Here is a 17112-nt window from a genome sequence, read left to right on the forward strand (position 1 = left end):
AAAGTTCAAACTTGCCCTGGGTTTTATTACCCAGTGAGGCATCCAGAGTCCAGGCTGGGATAAACTGGAATTCCCTGCATCCATTGTTTACTCACGGATTTGCTGGCATGAACTATTCCTAGATACAAAACTCCAGACTGAATTCCCGCCGTTATTCCAGAACAAAGCCCATTTCTCACGGATGAGATCCCCATCTCTTTTTTGGGAGGCATCCAATCTATTTTTTTTTTTTTTTTTTCGGATGGAGAGGAGTCTGTGCTAAATTTAAAGCCCAGACAGGAGTAAATTCATCATCTCAAAGTCACGGGCCTGGGTGTGCCCCGAAATTCCCGGTGCCGCTCCGAGCGTTTCTAACCGCGGCACCAGTAACGCGATATCCGCACGTGCTGAGAGCCGGCTCCATCGGGATATTCCTGGATACAAACCCCGGATTGTGGCTGTGGGATTCTCGGCTGGGGTCTCAGTAAGGGATCCTTCCCCAGCTGACGTCAGCGGGGCGGCTCGATTTCCACAGGCCAAAATTCCAGGTCTTTTTGCCGTGTCTCGGAGGGGCTGGGGATGCTGGGAGAATTTGCACCATTCCCGCTGTGATAGGGATTGGAAAATAGCACTGAGGGCTGGGAAAAAAATGCATCCCTGCATTTCCCAGCTCCGGGATGAGGAGCACAAAGGGAAATGCCAATGGATGTTGGGTTTTTGTGAGACCCAGACTTGCTTGGCTTTGGATAACTCCAAAACAGACCTGGGAATGTGAGGCTTAAACATCCTTTTTCCCTTGGTTTTAAGGTGGAGGAGAGTGCACTGAGACTGGATTTGGGGAAGGAATTTCTGGCTGGGAGGATGGGAAGGGGCTGGGATTGAATTCCCAGAGAAGATGTGGCTGCCCCTGGATCCATGGAAGTGTCCAAGGCCAGGTTGGACACTGGGATTTGGATCACCCTGGGAGAGTGGGAGGTGTCTCTGCCCATGGAATGGGATGGGATGGGAATGGGCAATCCTTACATTCCGTTCCATCCCAAACCATTCCCTGATTGATTCCCTGATGTGGGACAGCCAGGTCAAGTTCAGCTAGGTGACTAAATCAGGCTCAGCTTGTTCTGGGAATGACCAGTGGATTGTGGGACACCCCCAGATCTGCAGTGGGAAGTGGATGGAAGGATTCTCCTCCCAGTGACGGGACGACCCTGGGGAGAAATCCCATTGTCAGGGTATCCCTGATGTCTGAGAAAAGCGGGATGAGCCAAGCTCAGCGGTGACCAGGAAAGGCCAGCAGGACCAGGTGGCTCAGCTTTGGTGTCGGAGCTGGGATAGTCTGGCCTAAAGTCCAAATAACACGGACAGAGGTGGAAAGTTGGGATCACAGGATGTTGTGGATGGGCAGTGCAGGGTGGGGAACAAGGTGACCCCAAAATTGTGGGATGGCCACCTGGGGCTGGCTGGGAAGGCTCAGCTCAGGAATTGGCACTTAAGCCAGACCCAGGGAGAACAAGGCCTTAGGCTGGTGAGGACAACTTAAATGCATCTTGTTTTCCAAAAGAAAAAAATAGGGAATGGCCTTTTCCAGCACACACCCAGAGCTCCTGGCAGCATCTTTACAGCTGTGTCCAAAAATCCCAATCAGGAATAGTCACAATTAAAAACATTCCCTGATGGCAGAACTGGGAGATTTCCAGAGCCATAAAAACTCATTCCTTTCGCCTCTGATTTCCAGAGTTTTCCTCCTCTTTTCTTCAGATGGAAAATCCTGGTTCACCTGCAGGGAAAAAGTGCAGGAGGTACCTGCCTGGGTCAGGTTTCCTTTCCCAGTATTTCCATGTCATCCTGATCCCAGAGTCACAAAATTCCAGACTGGTTTGAGTCGGAAGGAACCTTGAACACCATCTCCAACCCCATGGGCAGGGAAACTTCCACTATGCCAAGCTGATCCAAGCCTTATCCTTGGACACTTCCAGGGATGGGGCATCCCTTGAGTCCTGCTCCAGTCTCACCTTCTCACAGTTCCCCCACATCCCCGTGATTCCAATGGAATTTTTTTCCCCTCTGTTTCTTGTTGACAGCCAGGTGGAGCCTCCAAAGCAGGATGTGAGCACTGTTTGTTGGAATCCCTGCACCAACCTCATCCCAAAAAATCTGTTTTCATCCAGACAAAAACTCATTACTTGTTTTACGGGCTTGTGGATGGGCACTGGCCTTGTTTTGGAATCCAGAGGGAATTTCTGGAAAAGCTTCCAGCTGGGAGGGTGAAATGCAGGGAGATATTTTTAGTGTGGGGTTGTTGGGCTTTTTTTCCTTCCCATAAATCATGAGGATCTGCCTCTGTCCGTGCTGAAAAGGTCACGGGTAGCCGTGAATTTTGGCTGTGCTGGAGGGATCAGCACATCCTTCGTCCTGGAAAAGGTGATGGAATCTCAAGTGGGGGGTCCCCACCATTTGCAGGAGAAGCTGGTGATTAATAAGTGGCTTTTTTAGGGAAAGCAGCAGCAGCAGGAAATAAATCCCAGCCCCAGCCAGGTGATCCATGATTCCCCACCACAAAGCTCTGGCTCCGGCAGGGAGCACTTGGAATGAAAACTCAAAGTTGCAACACTTTTAAGGAGGCTGCGGCTTATCAGGAACATCTGTCCCTGCCTAAGCCGGGCTGTTGACTTTATAAAGCCCGAGTTAACAGGGCAAAGCCAGGGATTGGCATCGGGAACAGCAGTTCTGGGAAAGGCCCGTGGAGAGGAGGGCGCAGAGGAGCGGGAGGAAGGCTCGAGCCCCTTTGGGTGGCGGAGCCGCTCCCTGTGAGCTCATCCCAGGCTCCCTTTACGGCCTCCCAGGGAAAAGAGGCACTTTTAGGGAATGATTTAAGGAATGATTCATGGCCCTGTTTACGTGTCTGGGTTAGGAGGAGATAAATCACTCCTGGCACTGCAGGCACCGCCGGCTCCAACAAACCAAACACCGCCTGGATCCGCTCGGGATTTCACTCGGGATCAAACTGCTCTGGCCTCCTGCGGCGCGTGGCCCCGGCCCAGCAGGGAGCAGGGATGGGGCTTATGCTGTGCCCAGGAATAATCTGGGATGAAGGAATGGGGCAGCCCACGGGTGTGGGTGCTGCTCCAGAGCCAGAGGGGTTCCCCAGCCATAACTCACCCCCTCAGGAATATAAATCCCAGATATTTTGAGCAGATCAGAGCTGGCACAGACACGGCTCCAGGTGCCCAGTTCCAGTGGGATCTGCACGGATCAGCCAGATCCTGCCAAAATGGGATTCCAAAAAGGCTTTGGGCCATGTGGACTTGTCTATTTTATATGGTTCCAAACATAGTTGCAAATGGGAAGGCAAGTGTGGAGGGAATAAAGGAAGGGTTAGGTGGGATTTTGGGAAGGAATTCCTGTCTGGGAGGGTGGAGAGGAGCTGGGATGGAATTCCCAGAGAAACTGTGGCTGCCCCTGGATCCCTGGAAGTGTCCAAGGTTGGATATAGGGGCCTGGGGCAACCTGGGATAGTGGAAGGTATCCCTGCCCATGGAGGGGTGGCCTGGGATCATCCTGAAGGTCCTTTCCAACCCAAACCATTCCCTGATTCCATGATTAAGCAGTAGGATGTGTTATTTCCTCTGATAATCAGCCTCACCCCACTCGTTTGTTCCGTGTTTTTCATGGAGATGTGTCTGAGCCTGGTTTTCCCTGTGTTTATGGACAGTCTGGGCCAGCAGTGTCCCCCGGAGTTTGGGTCACTGGTGGATCGGGGGCGCGCTGACTCACAGCGCAAAGGCATCACCACCTGCAGCCTCGTGCCTCACAGGGACACATCCGGGGGATTTTCCACGCAAATCCAACAGGGAGGCAAAAATAAGAAACCTTCAGGGACTGACCAGACAGAGGAATTTGTTATTCCAAGAGAGGGATGGAAACCAGAAGCTGGAGTCAGAGGGGGAATCTGGAGAGATGGGAAGTGTCTGAGGCCAGGTCGGACACTGGGGCTTGGAGCAGCCTGGGACAGTGGGAATTGTCCCTGCCATGGCAGGAGTGGCACTGGATGATCCTTGAGGTCCCTTCCACCCCAAACCATCCCATGCTGGTGCCGGATGTTTGGATTCCCCGATGCAAACCCACAGCCCCTCTCCCAAATGTGATTCCCGGGATTCTTGCCCTGGATAAAATCCAGACCCGGGATCCTTCCCATGGCTGCAGCGATGCTCCAGCCTCGGCCAGGGAAGAGCCTCTGTGACATCAGCCTTGGGGGTGACATCCAGGACAGGAGGGGCCCCCTCCCACTCTGGAAATCCTCCTTTTCCTGCCCTGACCTCCAGATTTCTGGGATATGGAGCTCAGTGGTGGAAATGGACGGGCACAGCCCCACCCCACCACGGCAGCTGAGGGACAATTCCCTGCCCAATCCTTGCTGGATAGTGTCCCTGCTGTCCCTGGTGTCTCCTGGGACGTGCCCTCAGCCCTGGAGGTGCTGCCCACGCGGATGATGATCCCGAGGGAGCAGCTGCTGGCACCGGGAGCTCTCCGAGGTTTCCCTGCTCCAGCTGTGGCTCCTGGCACACGCAGAGCAGCGGGAACGTGGCCCGGAGCTGCCCCATGGAATTGGCACAGCGTTCCCAGGGCACGGATTCCGCGTCTCCCCGCGGTCCAATCCCACCGGCAGACGTGACCTGGCAGGAGTCAATCCCAAATCCCTGCAGGGGCAGCGGGGAGGGATGTGGGATTGACCATTCCGGCAGAAATATCTTGGGATCATCCCCCAAGCCCCTTTAGGGACATCAAGGATGGCAAAGGGAGGGTTTTTCTTCCAGCTCAATTTCTCTGGATAGGAGGGAAGCAGGGAGGGCTGCTGCAGCTCTGCGCCTCTGGAAAAGGGAATTGCTGGGATTAGGATGCAGCTGGATGTCTGAACAAATGCTCCAGGGAAAGGAGCAGGTTATCCTGACCTGAAGGATTTGTGCTATCCCAGGTTTTCAAGCTGCAGCAGGGAAGTCATGCCAAGATTTTGCCTCTCTCCCAAAATTCCTGGGCTGCCGGAGGCCACGGAGTGATCCTGTGTTGATTCCCAGTCAGGGCTGCTGGAAGGTGTGGGGTTGGTGTTTTGGAAAGAGGAAAAACCAGGAAAAACCAGGAAAAAAAAAAAAAAAAAAAAAGGAAAAAAAGGAATCAATCCCAGCAAAAAAAAAAAAAAAAAAAAAAAAAAAAAAAAAGGGAAAAAGGAATCAATCCCAGCATGGGCTGGAGCAGCTGCATTGGGATTTCAGTCAGACCTTTGTATAACTCATCCATGGGAAGGCTGGAATTTGGGAGCAGGAGATCTTTTCCTATTCCTGGTGCAGGCAGGGGAAGAGAAATTCCCCCAATCCCAGGGGAAGAGAAATTTCTGCGTTTCCAGCTCATTGCTCCCAAATCCCTGCTCCCAAATCCATCTTTTCCTCCCCTTCTTCTGAGGAAGATGGACCAAAATCTTTGGGATAGTTCAAAGGGATAAGGCAGGGAAAGGGGAGAAGCTTTGCTGGGCCTGTGGGAAACTGAGGCAGGATCTGCTTTTCACATTCCCAGAGGAATTCCTTAGGGAGCTTGGGGTCACCGAGGTGTGCAGGATCTGAATGTCTGGAGTTCAGTAAGACAAGGTCACTCAGAATTCCCAGGTGAATCCTGAGGATGTTTTGCCTCTTGAGGGCTATTCCAGGTTTTTACCTGGAGCAGAACCATGGAGGGGCCACAGGTGATCCCAAATCCTGGCTCTGCTTCTTCAGGAGACTTGGAGTCACCTCCACAGGTTGCTTTTGGCTTGAAAGGTTGGTCTTGAGGAGGATGAGGACTTCTCCGGGATGACCAGGATGGGATTCCTGGGAATATCGGAGACATTTCGGTTGGGATCAATCATTCCTGAAGTGTGGAATGCCATGGGTGTTGATGATCCAGGAATAGAATTCCAGCCCCTGCTGATCCCTCTGCACCAGCTCCATGCTCCAATCTCAGGCAGCCTGTGAGGAAATTATGCGAACTTTCTCCTTGCTTGGAAGTTGATTTTTCCATAGCTCAGCCTCTCGGGTCCCACCTTGTCTGCTCCAGGGGTGGAAAACAGGAAATCCTTTGGGATTGACAAATGTTGTCCCCAAATTCCTGTTCCTGGAAAGGCACCACAAATCTCAGTTCTCCTGGATAAATGGCATGTGCTGACTGCAAATCGTGGATTCCCAATCCCTGGAAGTGCCCAAGTCCAGGTTGGATGGGGCTTGGAGTACCCTGGGATAGTGGAAAATGTCCCTGCCCGGGGAATGGGATGATCCTTAACGTCCCTTCCAACCCAAACCATTCCAGAACTGCAATGTTTTCCCTTTTCCCTTCTTTCTCCTGCACTCCTTTTCCCCTTCCCAGCAATTCCCTGGTGCTCTCCCAGCAGATCCCAGCATTCCTTGTCCTAAATCCCAACAAATCTCTTTTCCTGGAGCTGCTTTTTGAGCTGCTGCCAGGCAAGTGGCACAGAAAGGACCCCGTGATTCCCCAAAATGATTTCCATAAGCGAGGATGACCGGAACGTCCCCGGGGTCATTTGGGGTTTGCTTTCATGACAGGGACATCAACCAGGGAATGGAAATTCCAGAGGACACCCTCATCCTACCCCGGGGCTCCAGAAGAGCAGGGAGAGGGGGGAAATGGGATCCAAATGGATTTTACAGCCTCAGGATAAAGCTGTTGTGTCCCCTTTCCCTTTGGCATTTCTGCTTTCTCCGGATAAGGAGGGAAAAGCGACATTCCCACATCTTTTCCCCATTAGGAACTTTTATTTTCCAGCAAAATCCAGCACTGGGAAGAGAGACGGGGGTGATTGAGCAAGTAGGATTTGATTGGAAAACCGGGAAGCCCGCACATCTTTTCCCCATTAGGAACTTTTATTTTCCAGCAAAATCCAACACTGGGAAGAGAGAAGGTGGTGATTGAGCAAGTGGAGCAGGTGGGATTTGATTGGAAAACCGGGAAGCCCAGGGAGGAGCCTCCATCCCTTCCAGGTGCTCCAGGGATTTCAGGAACAAAGGGAAAAACATCCCTCGGGATAAAACTGTTCCTTGGATAAGCTGAACGCCAAGGAACTCAGTGCAGGAATTTCTGCTGAGGATATTTAGGGAAAGCTGATTTAAAGGGATTTGCTGGCAGCTTTTAAAGGGATTAAGTCTGCAGGGACAGGATAACCTCGACCTCTTCCTCCAAAACAGCTGGATTTGGGAGCTGGACCCGTCTGGGACAATTTCTGCCTTCCCTTGGATGCTCCTCTTGCTCCCAGAATTCCAATCAGCAAAAATTCCTCCTCAAAAATCTTCTCAGTGTTCCTGAGTGGCCAATTAATGGGAAAAATGGGGTGGGGGAAAAGAAATCCCAAAAAAAAAGGCTGATCCAATTTATTTCAGGTGCTGGAATAAATTCCAGCTGCTCTGGGCAGGAAAATACTACAGGAGGAGTCCTGAGGGAATAGCTCAGGTTGGTAAATCTCATCCTGGATATTCCCAATTTTTCATCAGGGCAGCGATTATTGGGAAAAATATATCCTGTATTTATTCCTTTCTGTTGGATAAAGGGTTTTACCAGGATGAGGGATTTTTGGGGGGGATAAAAAGGTGAAGGCGTGTGAGAATTTGATAAAAGAGGAGGGAATTGTTGAATATGGGAATTTTGAGGAGGTTTTGGCCCTGGAATTCACTGGGATAAAAAATTCCCAGTACCTTTTATCTCCTTTTTCATTGTTCTGAGCAGAATGTGCAGGGAGTTCATGGAATAAACAGTGCTGGACTGGAACAAATTCTGGATATTAATGTGGATTTTGGGATTCTCAGCATGGCACAGGCAGCCTTAAAAGAGAGGAAATCCTTGGATATTGATGAAAATATCCCTTTTTTGGCCAATTTTCCATCCTAGCCCAGTTCCAGGAGGTGCCAGTTTAGGAAAAGAGGTGACACTTGAGGGCCATCACCTCCCAGCTTTGGGGCAGTTTAGGACATTCCTGCTGCCAGAATTTGCATTCAGGCTCTGGATTTTTCCCAGTTCCTGCTGGATGTGGGCTTTGCTCATTTGTCTGATCCTGGTTAGGATTTGTTGGGAGTTTTCAGTCCTCGCTCTCTTCATCTGACTCTCAAATCCTGCAAATCAGGGATTCATTTCCCTTCTCTCTCCGTATCCTACAGACATCTCATCCTGGGACCTCCATCCCTGTTTTTCTCCCATCCAAAGGGATCCAAATCCTCTCCAAAGCAGTGGCTGCTTCATTCCCAGCACTTCCCACCCATTCCCAAATCCTAAAGCCCCACCTGGGCACTCCTGGAAGTGAAGCCGCTTCTTTTGCTGCCTCGGAATCTCCAGATTCCCAAAAATTGGCACAAATGGTTTAAGCAAGGCTGTGTCCTGGAATTTGTTTGGATCAGGTGTTGGGATTGCTTTTCCAAGGGAAAGCTTGGCCCAGCCAGAGCCAAACGTGCCTTGGATCAGGAAGTTTTCACAAGGAAAATATTCCCATGGATTCCTTTCACCTTGCACAGCCAGGCTGGGAGGAGGAACAGGGGATTTAATTTTGCCTTAAAATCAGGAGATCCAGGGAAGGAAAACCCAAGGAAAATCAGGAAAACATGCAGTCCAGGAGGTGGAATTCCTCCAGCAGCTGGAAGATCCAAAGGTGCTCCAGGTTTTTGAGCTCCAGGTGCTTGTGCTGTCCCACCTGCTCTCCCTTGATCCCAAATCTGAGGATTCCAGGCTTGGATAATCCCCGATCCCTGGGGATATTTCAGCCCCATGGAGGCACTGAAATGTCCCACAAGGGTTGGGACGGAGGGAATGCCAAGTTCCCAACTCCCAGCTCCCAGCCTGGTTTTCCCTGGGTGTTTAATGGGATTTATCCAGCACCATTGCACAGTTTTCCCAAAATCTTTTGAGAACTGATGTCTTCAAACACCAGGATTCAGTGAAAATCTCTGTTTTAATCCATAAATTTATTTACATTCACATTTCCACCCCTTTGACCAAGGGGAAACCCACAAAGTCAGGTCTTAAATAGATTTTTTAATTATTTATACCATTTTTGGGAGGAGAGGAGGGAATGTGTGGTCAGTTATGGTGGATTTTTTTAAGGATAGGGCAGGTTTGGGAAATTAAACCTGAGCTGAGCTCGGAGCTCCCTCTCTGCCCAGCTCCAGGCCCAGCCCTCGGAGATTTTCCCCTTTTATTTCTGGGAATGAAAATGTGTTTTCTGTGCATCCCTCCAAGCACAGCCAGAGCAGCCGAGCACTGAGCGTGCTTGGGATGAATCCCTTGGAATTCCTGAGGTCCCATCCCTCTAAATCCAGCCTAACTCCAGCTTTGGCGGAATCGCTCCGGCTTTGTACGGATCCGAGCGCCAGCGGGAGCTGACCCCGCGCTTTTCTGTTCCCAGTCCAAGCTGAAATGAGGGATGGTGCCTTAAATGTGGACAGGCCAAACATCTGGGAAGGGCTGGAACCGTTCCCATTAACGTGGACGCGGTTTGGAAGCGACTCCCGCTTGTGAAGGGTTTTCAGCCTGGATTCGTTCCAAGGACACGAAAACCCAACTCCCGTTTTACTCCCGGCCCCTTATCAGATTTAACTCCACAGCTGCGTGTCTGCTGCCCCCGTTCCTCTCCCTGGGAGCCCACTGGGAAATTGAATCCCGGCTTATTTGGGAGCTGGGATTCATTAACCCTCGTTATGTCATTTGGAGGGAGTTTGTGTCAGGAGTTAATTGGCGCTCAGCTGGTTCCTGTTACTGGCTTGGCAAAGGGGATGGACTGGAAAGGAGGGAGGAAACCTGGATTTGGGATGGGGATGGCTTGGGGAGTGCAGGGAATCATGTAATTGGTTGGGAGGGAGGGATCTTAAGGATTATCCCAATCCCATCCCCTCCCTCCCACTGCCCCCAGGTGCTCCAACCTGGCCTTGGATACTCCCAGGGATCCAGGGGCAGCCACAACTGCTCTGGGAATTCCATCCCAGCCAGGAATTCCCAATTCCCAATCTCCCATCCATCCCTGCCCTCTGGCAGTGGGAGCCATTCCCTGTGTCCTGTCCCTCCATGCCTGTCCCCAGTCCCTCTCCAGCTCTCCTGAAGCCCTTTTAGGCTCTGGAAGGGGCTCCAAGGTCTCCTGGAGCAGAGGGTGGGGAGATGCTGTCAGCTCCCAGCTCTCCCTGGGACACATCCCTCCACACATTCCTGGGATTCAGGAAGGATTTTATGGAGCCTGACATGAAATCTCTGGGCAGAGGAGGAAGCAGCACAGGAGGTTGTAATTCCTAAGAGGAGAGGGGTGCTTGGCATCAAATTATTTACTAGGAATGTTTTCCTCCTGGAGAGCAGCCCCATCCCTGCAGTCTGGGATGCTCCATCCCAAAGTTGATGCTTCCACGTGTGAATGTGCACGATGGGATCAGCCCTGGCCTGCGGCTCCTCTGCCACCTCCAGGGATGATAATTCCACGGAGGAGCTGCTCCTTGGGACACAGCTGCGGAGCAAACCGGGGTTCTCAGGGCGAGGCTGAGGAAATTATGGATGCGGAGGAGGGTTGGAAAGTGGAGTTTGACCTCTCTGTGCCCTCCCTGCAGGTGGATGCCGACGATGTCATCACCAAGGAGGAGCAGATCTTCCTCCTGCTGAAGGCCAAGGCCAAGTGCGAGCGCCACCTGAAAGCCAAGGTGCCCAAGGTGCACGGTGAGTGCTCCCGAATCCTGGGGCTGGATCCAGCCCTGCTCCTCCCAGCCCTTCCCCTCAGCCCCACGTGCTGGGAGCAGCGAGGGAAGGAGGCACTTGGAGCATCCCAGCGAATTGGTTTTTCAGGATAGTCCATGGGGAGGAGGTTTGGGAATCATAGTTGTCCCAGACTTGTTCTGCTCTAGAATTCCAGAGGCCGAGGATCCAGGAGGATGCAGAAGTTGTGGAATTATAGCCCTGGTTGTTATACTCAGTTCACAGGAGAGAGCGCCAATCACCAGCTCTGCTGGGATCACAGAATTCCAGAATGGGTTGGGTTGGGGGGAACCTTAAAGATCCCATTCCACCCCTCTGGAATGGGCAGGGACACTTCCCACTGTCCCAGAGTCAGACCACCAGGTTATCCACTGTCCCAACCTGGCTGCTCCAACCTGGCCTTGGATACTCCCAGGGATCCAGGGGCAGCCACAGCTGCTCTGGGAATTCCATCCCAGCCCCTCCCCACCCTCCCAGCCAGGAATTCCCAATTCCCAATCTCCCATCCATCCCTGCCCTCTGGCAGTGGGAGCCATTCCCTGTGTCCTGTCCCTCCATCCCCTGTCCCAGTCCCTCTCCAGCTCTCCTGGAGCCCCTTCAGGCCCTGGCAGGGCTCTGAGCTCTCCCTGGAGCCTTCTCCTCTCCAGGTGAACATTCCCAGCTTTCCCAGCCTGGCTCCAGCCCTGGAGCAGCACTGGGGCCTCCTCTGGACTTGTTCCAGAGGAGAGCCACTATTCCAAATCCCAAAAATCCTTTGCAACCAGTGAGAGGGAAAACAAAACATCGCTCCAAGACCTTTCTCCTTCCCCACTCTCCCTCCTCAGAAGGGTCTGAGCTCAGCTGAGCCTCTTCCTTCCTCTTCCTTTCTATTTTGGGCTGGAAAATCATTCCCAGATGTGGGGTTGGGGGTAGGAGGAAGGAGAGAACTCTCTGATGTGGGGAGCAAAGCCCTCACCCCCCGCTGGCTCCTTCCCTCACATTCCCAAGTGTTAATTCCTGAGGGACCCTTCAGTCCCTGGGATGGGTGTCCTGTCCCACTTCCATGCAATTCCCAGGAAAATGGGACAAGCCTTGCAATTCCCAGGAAAATGGGACAAGCCACAATGCTCCTGCACCTCGGCTCTCCCTTCCCTAAGGGAATGCTGTGAGAAAGGTCCCCAACTCCAACTTCAACACCTGCCCTCCCGGTGCCTTTGGAAAGGCCAGCGAGGGGCCATAAAATCCCAGCTTTCCTTTGATTCCAAGCCTCCTGTTTTCCATCAGGAAACCTCAAGCCACATCCTCTGCTGCTCCTTTGTCCCCTCACCCCGTGCCCAATTAACACCTCGTTAATGAGCACATGTGTGAAGGCATTTCCTGCTGGTGTCTCGCTGCCCACCTGGTCCTGCTCCCGAGCCCCTTTTCCGGCTTTCCTGAGGCAGCATTTGGGATGGACCCCCCTTCACTGGGGTCAGGGATGGGGATATGATTGACAGCTGGATTCTGGGCTCTTTCCCAACGGCAGGGCAAAGGAAGCAGATTCCAAGGATTTGGAGATCCCGTGGTTTTGGTACCTGGGAGAGTTTGAGACCTGGGTCTGGGACTGGAAAGGAAAACTTCCAATATCCAGTGGTTTAATTCCATGGACCAAATCCTGCCCCTGGAAAAAGCTGTCCTGAGCTCCTCAGACCCCCTGCTCCATCCTCCACAGCAAATCCAATCCCAAATAGTCCAAGAGGAGGAATCACCTGCATCGCAAGGCTTTGGAGACTTCACTCATTAGCAGAGGAGAATTAGATCCAATTAATCTGCACTAATCCAAAGGCAGAATGTACTCCCTCTCAGCCTTTTGCAAGGAATGGTTTTTTGGGATTTAGCACCCCAGAAATTCCCTCTGGGAGTTCCCAAACAAGGCAGGGATTTGCCAGACTTCCCCTGAGATGGCTTAAGGAGTTTGTGGTCACAACAAAGAGCTTTCCAAATTGGAAAAGCTCTTCCCACTTTTCAAAGGAGCTGCCATCCACAGATTTTGGGATTTCAGATGCTCTTGGACACAAGGAAAGCAGCTAGGCCCAGTGCATTTCTCCTTGGATGATCCAGAATTTGGGATGTGGTGTCTGTTTTGGGACATCCACACCTGTGCCCTCCTCATCCAGAGGGAGGATCTCATCCCCTTACCTCTTCCCTCACTGCAGATCCCAAAGAAAAATCTGGGAAGGGCAGCAATCTTCAGTTATGATGCTCCAGCTCCTATTCGCAGACAGGATTTAAAAGGAAAAATTTCTGAGGAAAAGTAGGGTTGGTTTGGAGACAAATAAATCCTGGATGTGGTTTCCAGTTGACCCATGGTCAAATCCATGCTGGGTTTGTCGTTCCAAAGGGAAAAGGACAGGCCCATAAAGAGGCAGCAGTTTTGGGGAGACCCTCAGGAAAACACATCCCACAGTTATCCAAGGATGGGATTTCTCCAGCCTCTCTTGTTTGTGGTGAGGGGTAAGATCCACGTTCAGCTCTGCTGGAAGGGATCTTCCTTTCCTGCTGGAAAGGATTCTTCCTGATCCCAGAATCCCTCTGGGATCATCCTGGAGCAACTCCAGTCCAGGGCCAACCCTGCCGACAGCCCAGCAGTGTCGGATGTTTGGGAGAGGAGAAAGTCTCCACTTAAAATTCCTGACCCAACTTGAGGGAGATCTCTCCTGGGAAACTCCTCACCACAGGGGTCGTAGGAAAAGAGTCCTTGACCCCATTCTAGAAAATGGGAACATGTCCTGGCCAAAGAAATTCCAAATATTCCAAATAAAAATCTTAGGGAACAAAAAGGTTAAAACCCTCTAAAACTTCAGACTTTCTTCAGCCACTGTTTATGTGTAAAAACTCCGAATTCCCTTTTTTTCACCCCATAAAAAGGTTAAAATTCTGTTTCATGGGAGGATGAGGTCCCTCCTCTCCTCCTGGAGGGCTCACAGGGATCCTCTGGCTCCTGGCCACCTCCCAGGTGTCTCTGAGCCCTGGCTCCTGATCCATGTGGCTCCCACGTGGATCTGTGCCATGAGGAGCTGAAGCTGAGCTGCTCCAGGAGCTTCCAAAGAGCCCCGGCAGGATTCGTGCGTCATCTCCACCTTTGGCTGAGGCACTGAGGGCTGGAGACCCAAAATACGAAACCAAAAAAACCCCAAAACCCTTCCCCCACAAGCATTTGGTTTCCTCCTTTTCTCTTTTTTTTTTTCCCCCTCCCCCTTTTTTCCCTTAAATTTAGTCTCCAGATGAAAGCCTTTGGGAAAGAACAGGAAACCCAAAAATTTCTCTTCTCCCGACACAAATATTCCATCCCAGCCCTGGTGGGCAGCTGATGCCACCCCAAAGTTAAACCTGGAAGGGGATGAAGTGAAATTCCCAGCCCTGAGCCATCAGACCTGACTCTTTTTTTTTAATCCATGAATTAAAAGCTTGTCTTTCCCTGGTTTGGAAGAGGAGATGGGACATTTTGTGGGGAAAGAAGAGGGAGTTTTGCACAACCCTGTCATTAGCAAAGGCCATGGCCAACCCTTTCTCTGAGCCTGAGGTGTTGCAGCTCCAAACCGGGTTGTTTTTTTAATAAATAAACCTATTTTCCCAGGAAAGGTGTTATTTTTAGTTGGGGATCTGGGTCTATTTACCTGCATCCCAGTTTGGTTTCACTGTCCCTAAAGGACCTAGAGCTGATTCCAGGCTCTCACTGGGCTTGAGGAACCCCAAAATCTGCTCCTGGTGTCCTCTCCAGAGGGTCCAGCACCATTCCCTGATGCCAGGAGCTCCCAAAGGCTGGGAGAAGCCTCAGGTGCATCAGAAATTAAGGGAGACAGAGGCAGCCTAAGCCCTAAACACCCCAGCCCTCTATAAATCCATAATTTCTCCAGCTATTTCCATCTTCTCCCAGTTTCTGTTCTCAGTCCTTGCATATGTGGCCCAAATTCCATTAAAAACCTAAATCATTCATTGTGAACATATTCCCAGCACGGTTTTGGCTTGGAAAAGCTGTCACTACCCCAGTGGACACCAGCTGGGGGGTCAACATGGACCAGGAGACTTTTTAGGATGGAATTATGGACCGGGAGAGCTTCTAGGATGGAATTATGGACCAGGAGAGCTTCTAGGATGGAATTATGGACTGAGAGATCTTTGAGGATGGAATCACAGACCAGACTGTTCTTCTGGAGTGTGAGGAAGTTCAGAGTCATGGATATGAGCCGTGATGGACTTGAAGGAGCTGAACCTGGGATGTGGCCTCTACCTGCAAAGTTTTATGGGCCTGGAACTCCCAGTCCTGTTGAGGAATGTCCACAGAGCAGCTAAATAGGGTTTGGAACACATGGGAGGGATGGATCTTGGGAATTACGAGAGCCGTGAGTGGTCTGTGGTTTAGATTTGTAAAGGAACATGGAGAAAGGGTGGAAAACATTCCAAAGGGTGGCTGAACTAGCTCTAATGCTACTTACCGATCTTATTTTAATGATTGAGATGGTATTTTGGATGGTATTTTTCCCTCTCAGAGGGAGGCTGGAGGGGTTTGGAAGGACTGGATGTGCTGGAATGAGGAAAGAATGGAATGTGCCAGCAATGACAGGTCGGGAGTTCCCGATGGGATGTTGGAGATTGAGTTTCTGCTCCTGGGATGGGAAGTTGGGGGGTGGATGGGCAGTGTCCAGAACTGGCTGGTGAGGTCAGGAAGGTGTCTCCAGGGCTGGGTCATGGAATTGTCTGGTACCGTTGGGCCTGGGGTGAGCCAAGACATGTTGTGACCTGAAACAGCTCCTGGCCCCTGTGTCCATCCCCTCCAATGTCCCTTTCCTCCAGGGCTGAGCATGGAAAGGGTGTTCTGTCCATGAGACACTGGGTGAAGAGCACAAAAGGTCTTTGAGCAGTGACAGACAGAAGCTGCATCCACCTATGGCCATGGAACTTCTGGAGTGGGTCCAGTGGAGCTGAGCAAGGGCCTGGAGCATCTCAGTGCCCAGGAGAGGCTGAGGGAGCTGGGGCTGCTCAGCCTGGAGAGGAGCCCCAGTGAGAGGGGAACCAGCCCTGGGTGTCCCTGTGTCCCCGTGTGTCCCTGTGCCCCCGTGTGTCCCTGGGTGTCTCCGTGCAGGGAGGTCAGAGCAGTCCCAGGCTCTGCTCCGGGCACCCAGTGATGGCACCAGAGGAATGGGCAGGGACTGATCCCAGGAATTCCCCCGGCTCAGGAGGCAGAACTTCTGCCCTGGGCATTGCCCAGCCCTGAGCAGAGCCCAGAGAGGCTGTGGGATCTCCCTCACCGGGGACATTCCAGAGCTGTCAGGATGTAATCCTGAGCCCTGTGCTCTGGGATGGCCCTGCTGGAGCAGCTGATCCACTGTGGTCCCTTCCAGCCTGATTCTGTTGCATCAGTGAGGATCCCAGAGGCTGAGGGAGCTGGGGCTGCTCAGCCTGGAGAGGAGCCCCAGTGAGAGGGGAACCAGCCCTGGGTGTCCCTGTGCCCCCGTGTGTCCCTGTGTGTCCCTGGGTGTCCCTGGGTGTCCCCATGTGTCACTGGGTGTCCCTGTGTCCCTGTATGTCCCTGAGTGTCTCTGTGCAGGGAGGTCAGAGCAGTCCCAGGCTCTGCTCCGGGCACCCAGTGATGGCACCAGAGGAATGGGCAGGGACTGATCCCAGGAATTCCCCCGGCTCAGGAGGCAGAACTTCTGCCCTGGGCATTGCCCAGCCCTGAGCAGAGCCCAGAGAGGCTGTGGGATCTCCCTCACCGGGGACATTCCAGAGCTGTCAGGATGTAATCCTGAGCCCTGTGCTCTGGGATGGCCCTGCTGGAGCAGCTGATCCACTGTGGTCCCTTCCAGCCTGATTCTGTTGCATCAGTGAGGATCCCACTCCTCACATCCTTCCATTCTGTCCAAACAATGGGATCCACACACAACTGGATCACACAGCTGGGTCACACCCCCTCTTCCTCCAGCCACAGCCCCTATAGACCAAGATGGCCCCAAAAGCAGCCCCTCATCCCCCCTGCCCTCACAGCCGGGTTTGAAATCCATCTGCAAACCCCCAGACTTAATTCCTGCCCCTCCAAGCCCCCATTCCTTCCTTGTCCTAGCCCAAAATTATTTCTTCCCTGTTCCTAGCCCAAAACAATTCCTCCCCACTTCCTGTCCCAAACCAATTCCTTCCCCTTCCTATCCCCAAATGATTTCTTCCCCTTCCTTTCCCCAAAGGATTTTTCCCCCTTCCTGTCCCAAATGTTTCCTCCCCTTTCCTGTACCCAAATTACTTTCCCCCTTCCAATCCCAAAACAATTCCTTCCCCTTCCTATCCCCAAATTATTTTCCCCCTTCCTATCCCCAAACAATTCTCCCCCTTCCAATCCCAAAACAATTCCTTCCCCTTCCTATCCCCAAATGGTTT

The 17112-nt window shown here is 52.1% G+C and overlaps 1 protein-coding gene across 1 annotated transcript in view; it reads left to right on the forward strand.

Moving 5' to 3' along the window:
- Window positions 1-17112, forward strand: part of PTH1R (parathyroid hormone 1 receptor) — an 85950-nt gene that overhangs the window by 27526 nt on the left and 41312 nt on the right. Inside the window, exon 2 of the mRNA XM_041408623.1 lies at window positions 10584-10689. Coding sequence (XP_041264557.1) covers window positions 10584-10689 — 106 coding nt within the window. The remainder of the gene's footprint in view (window positions 1-10583; window positions 10690-17112) is intronic.

The sequence above is a fragment of the Onychostruthus taczanowskii genome, unplaced genomic scaffold (assembly GCF_017590055.1).
Source record: "Onychostruthus taczanowskii isolate IOZ18803 unplaced genomic scaffold, ASM1759005v1 scaffold3, whole genome shotgun sequence".
NCBI classification, from domain to species: Eukaryota; Metazoa; Chordata; class Aves; order Passeriformes; family Passeridae; genus Onychostruthus; species Onychostruthus taczanowskii.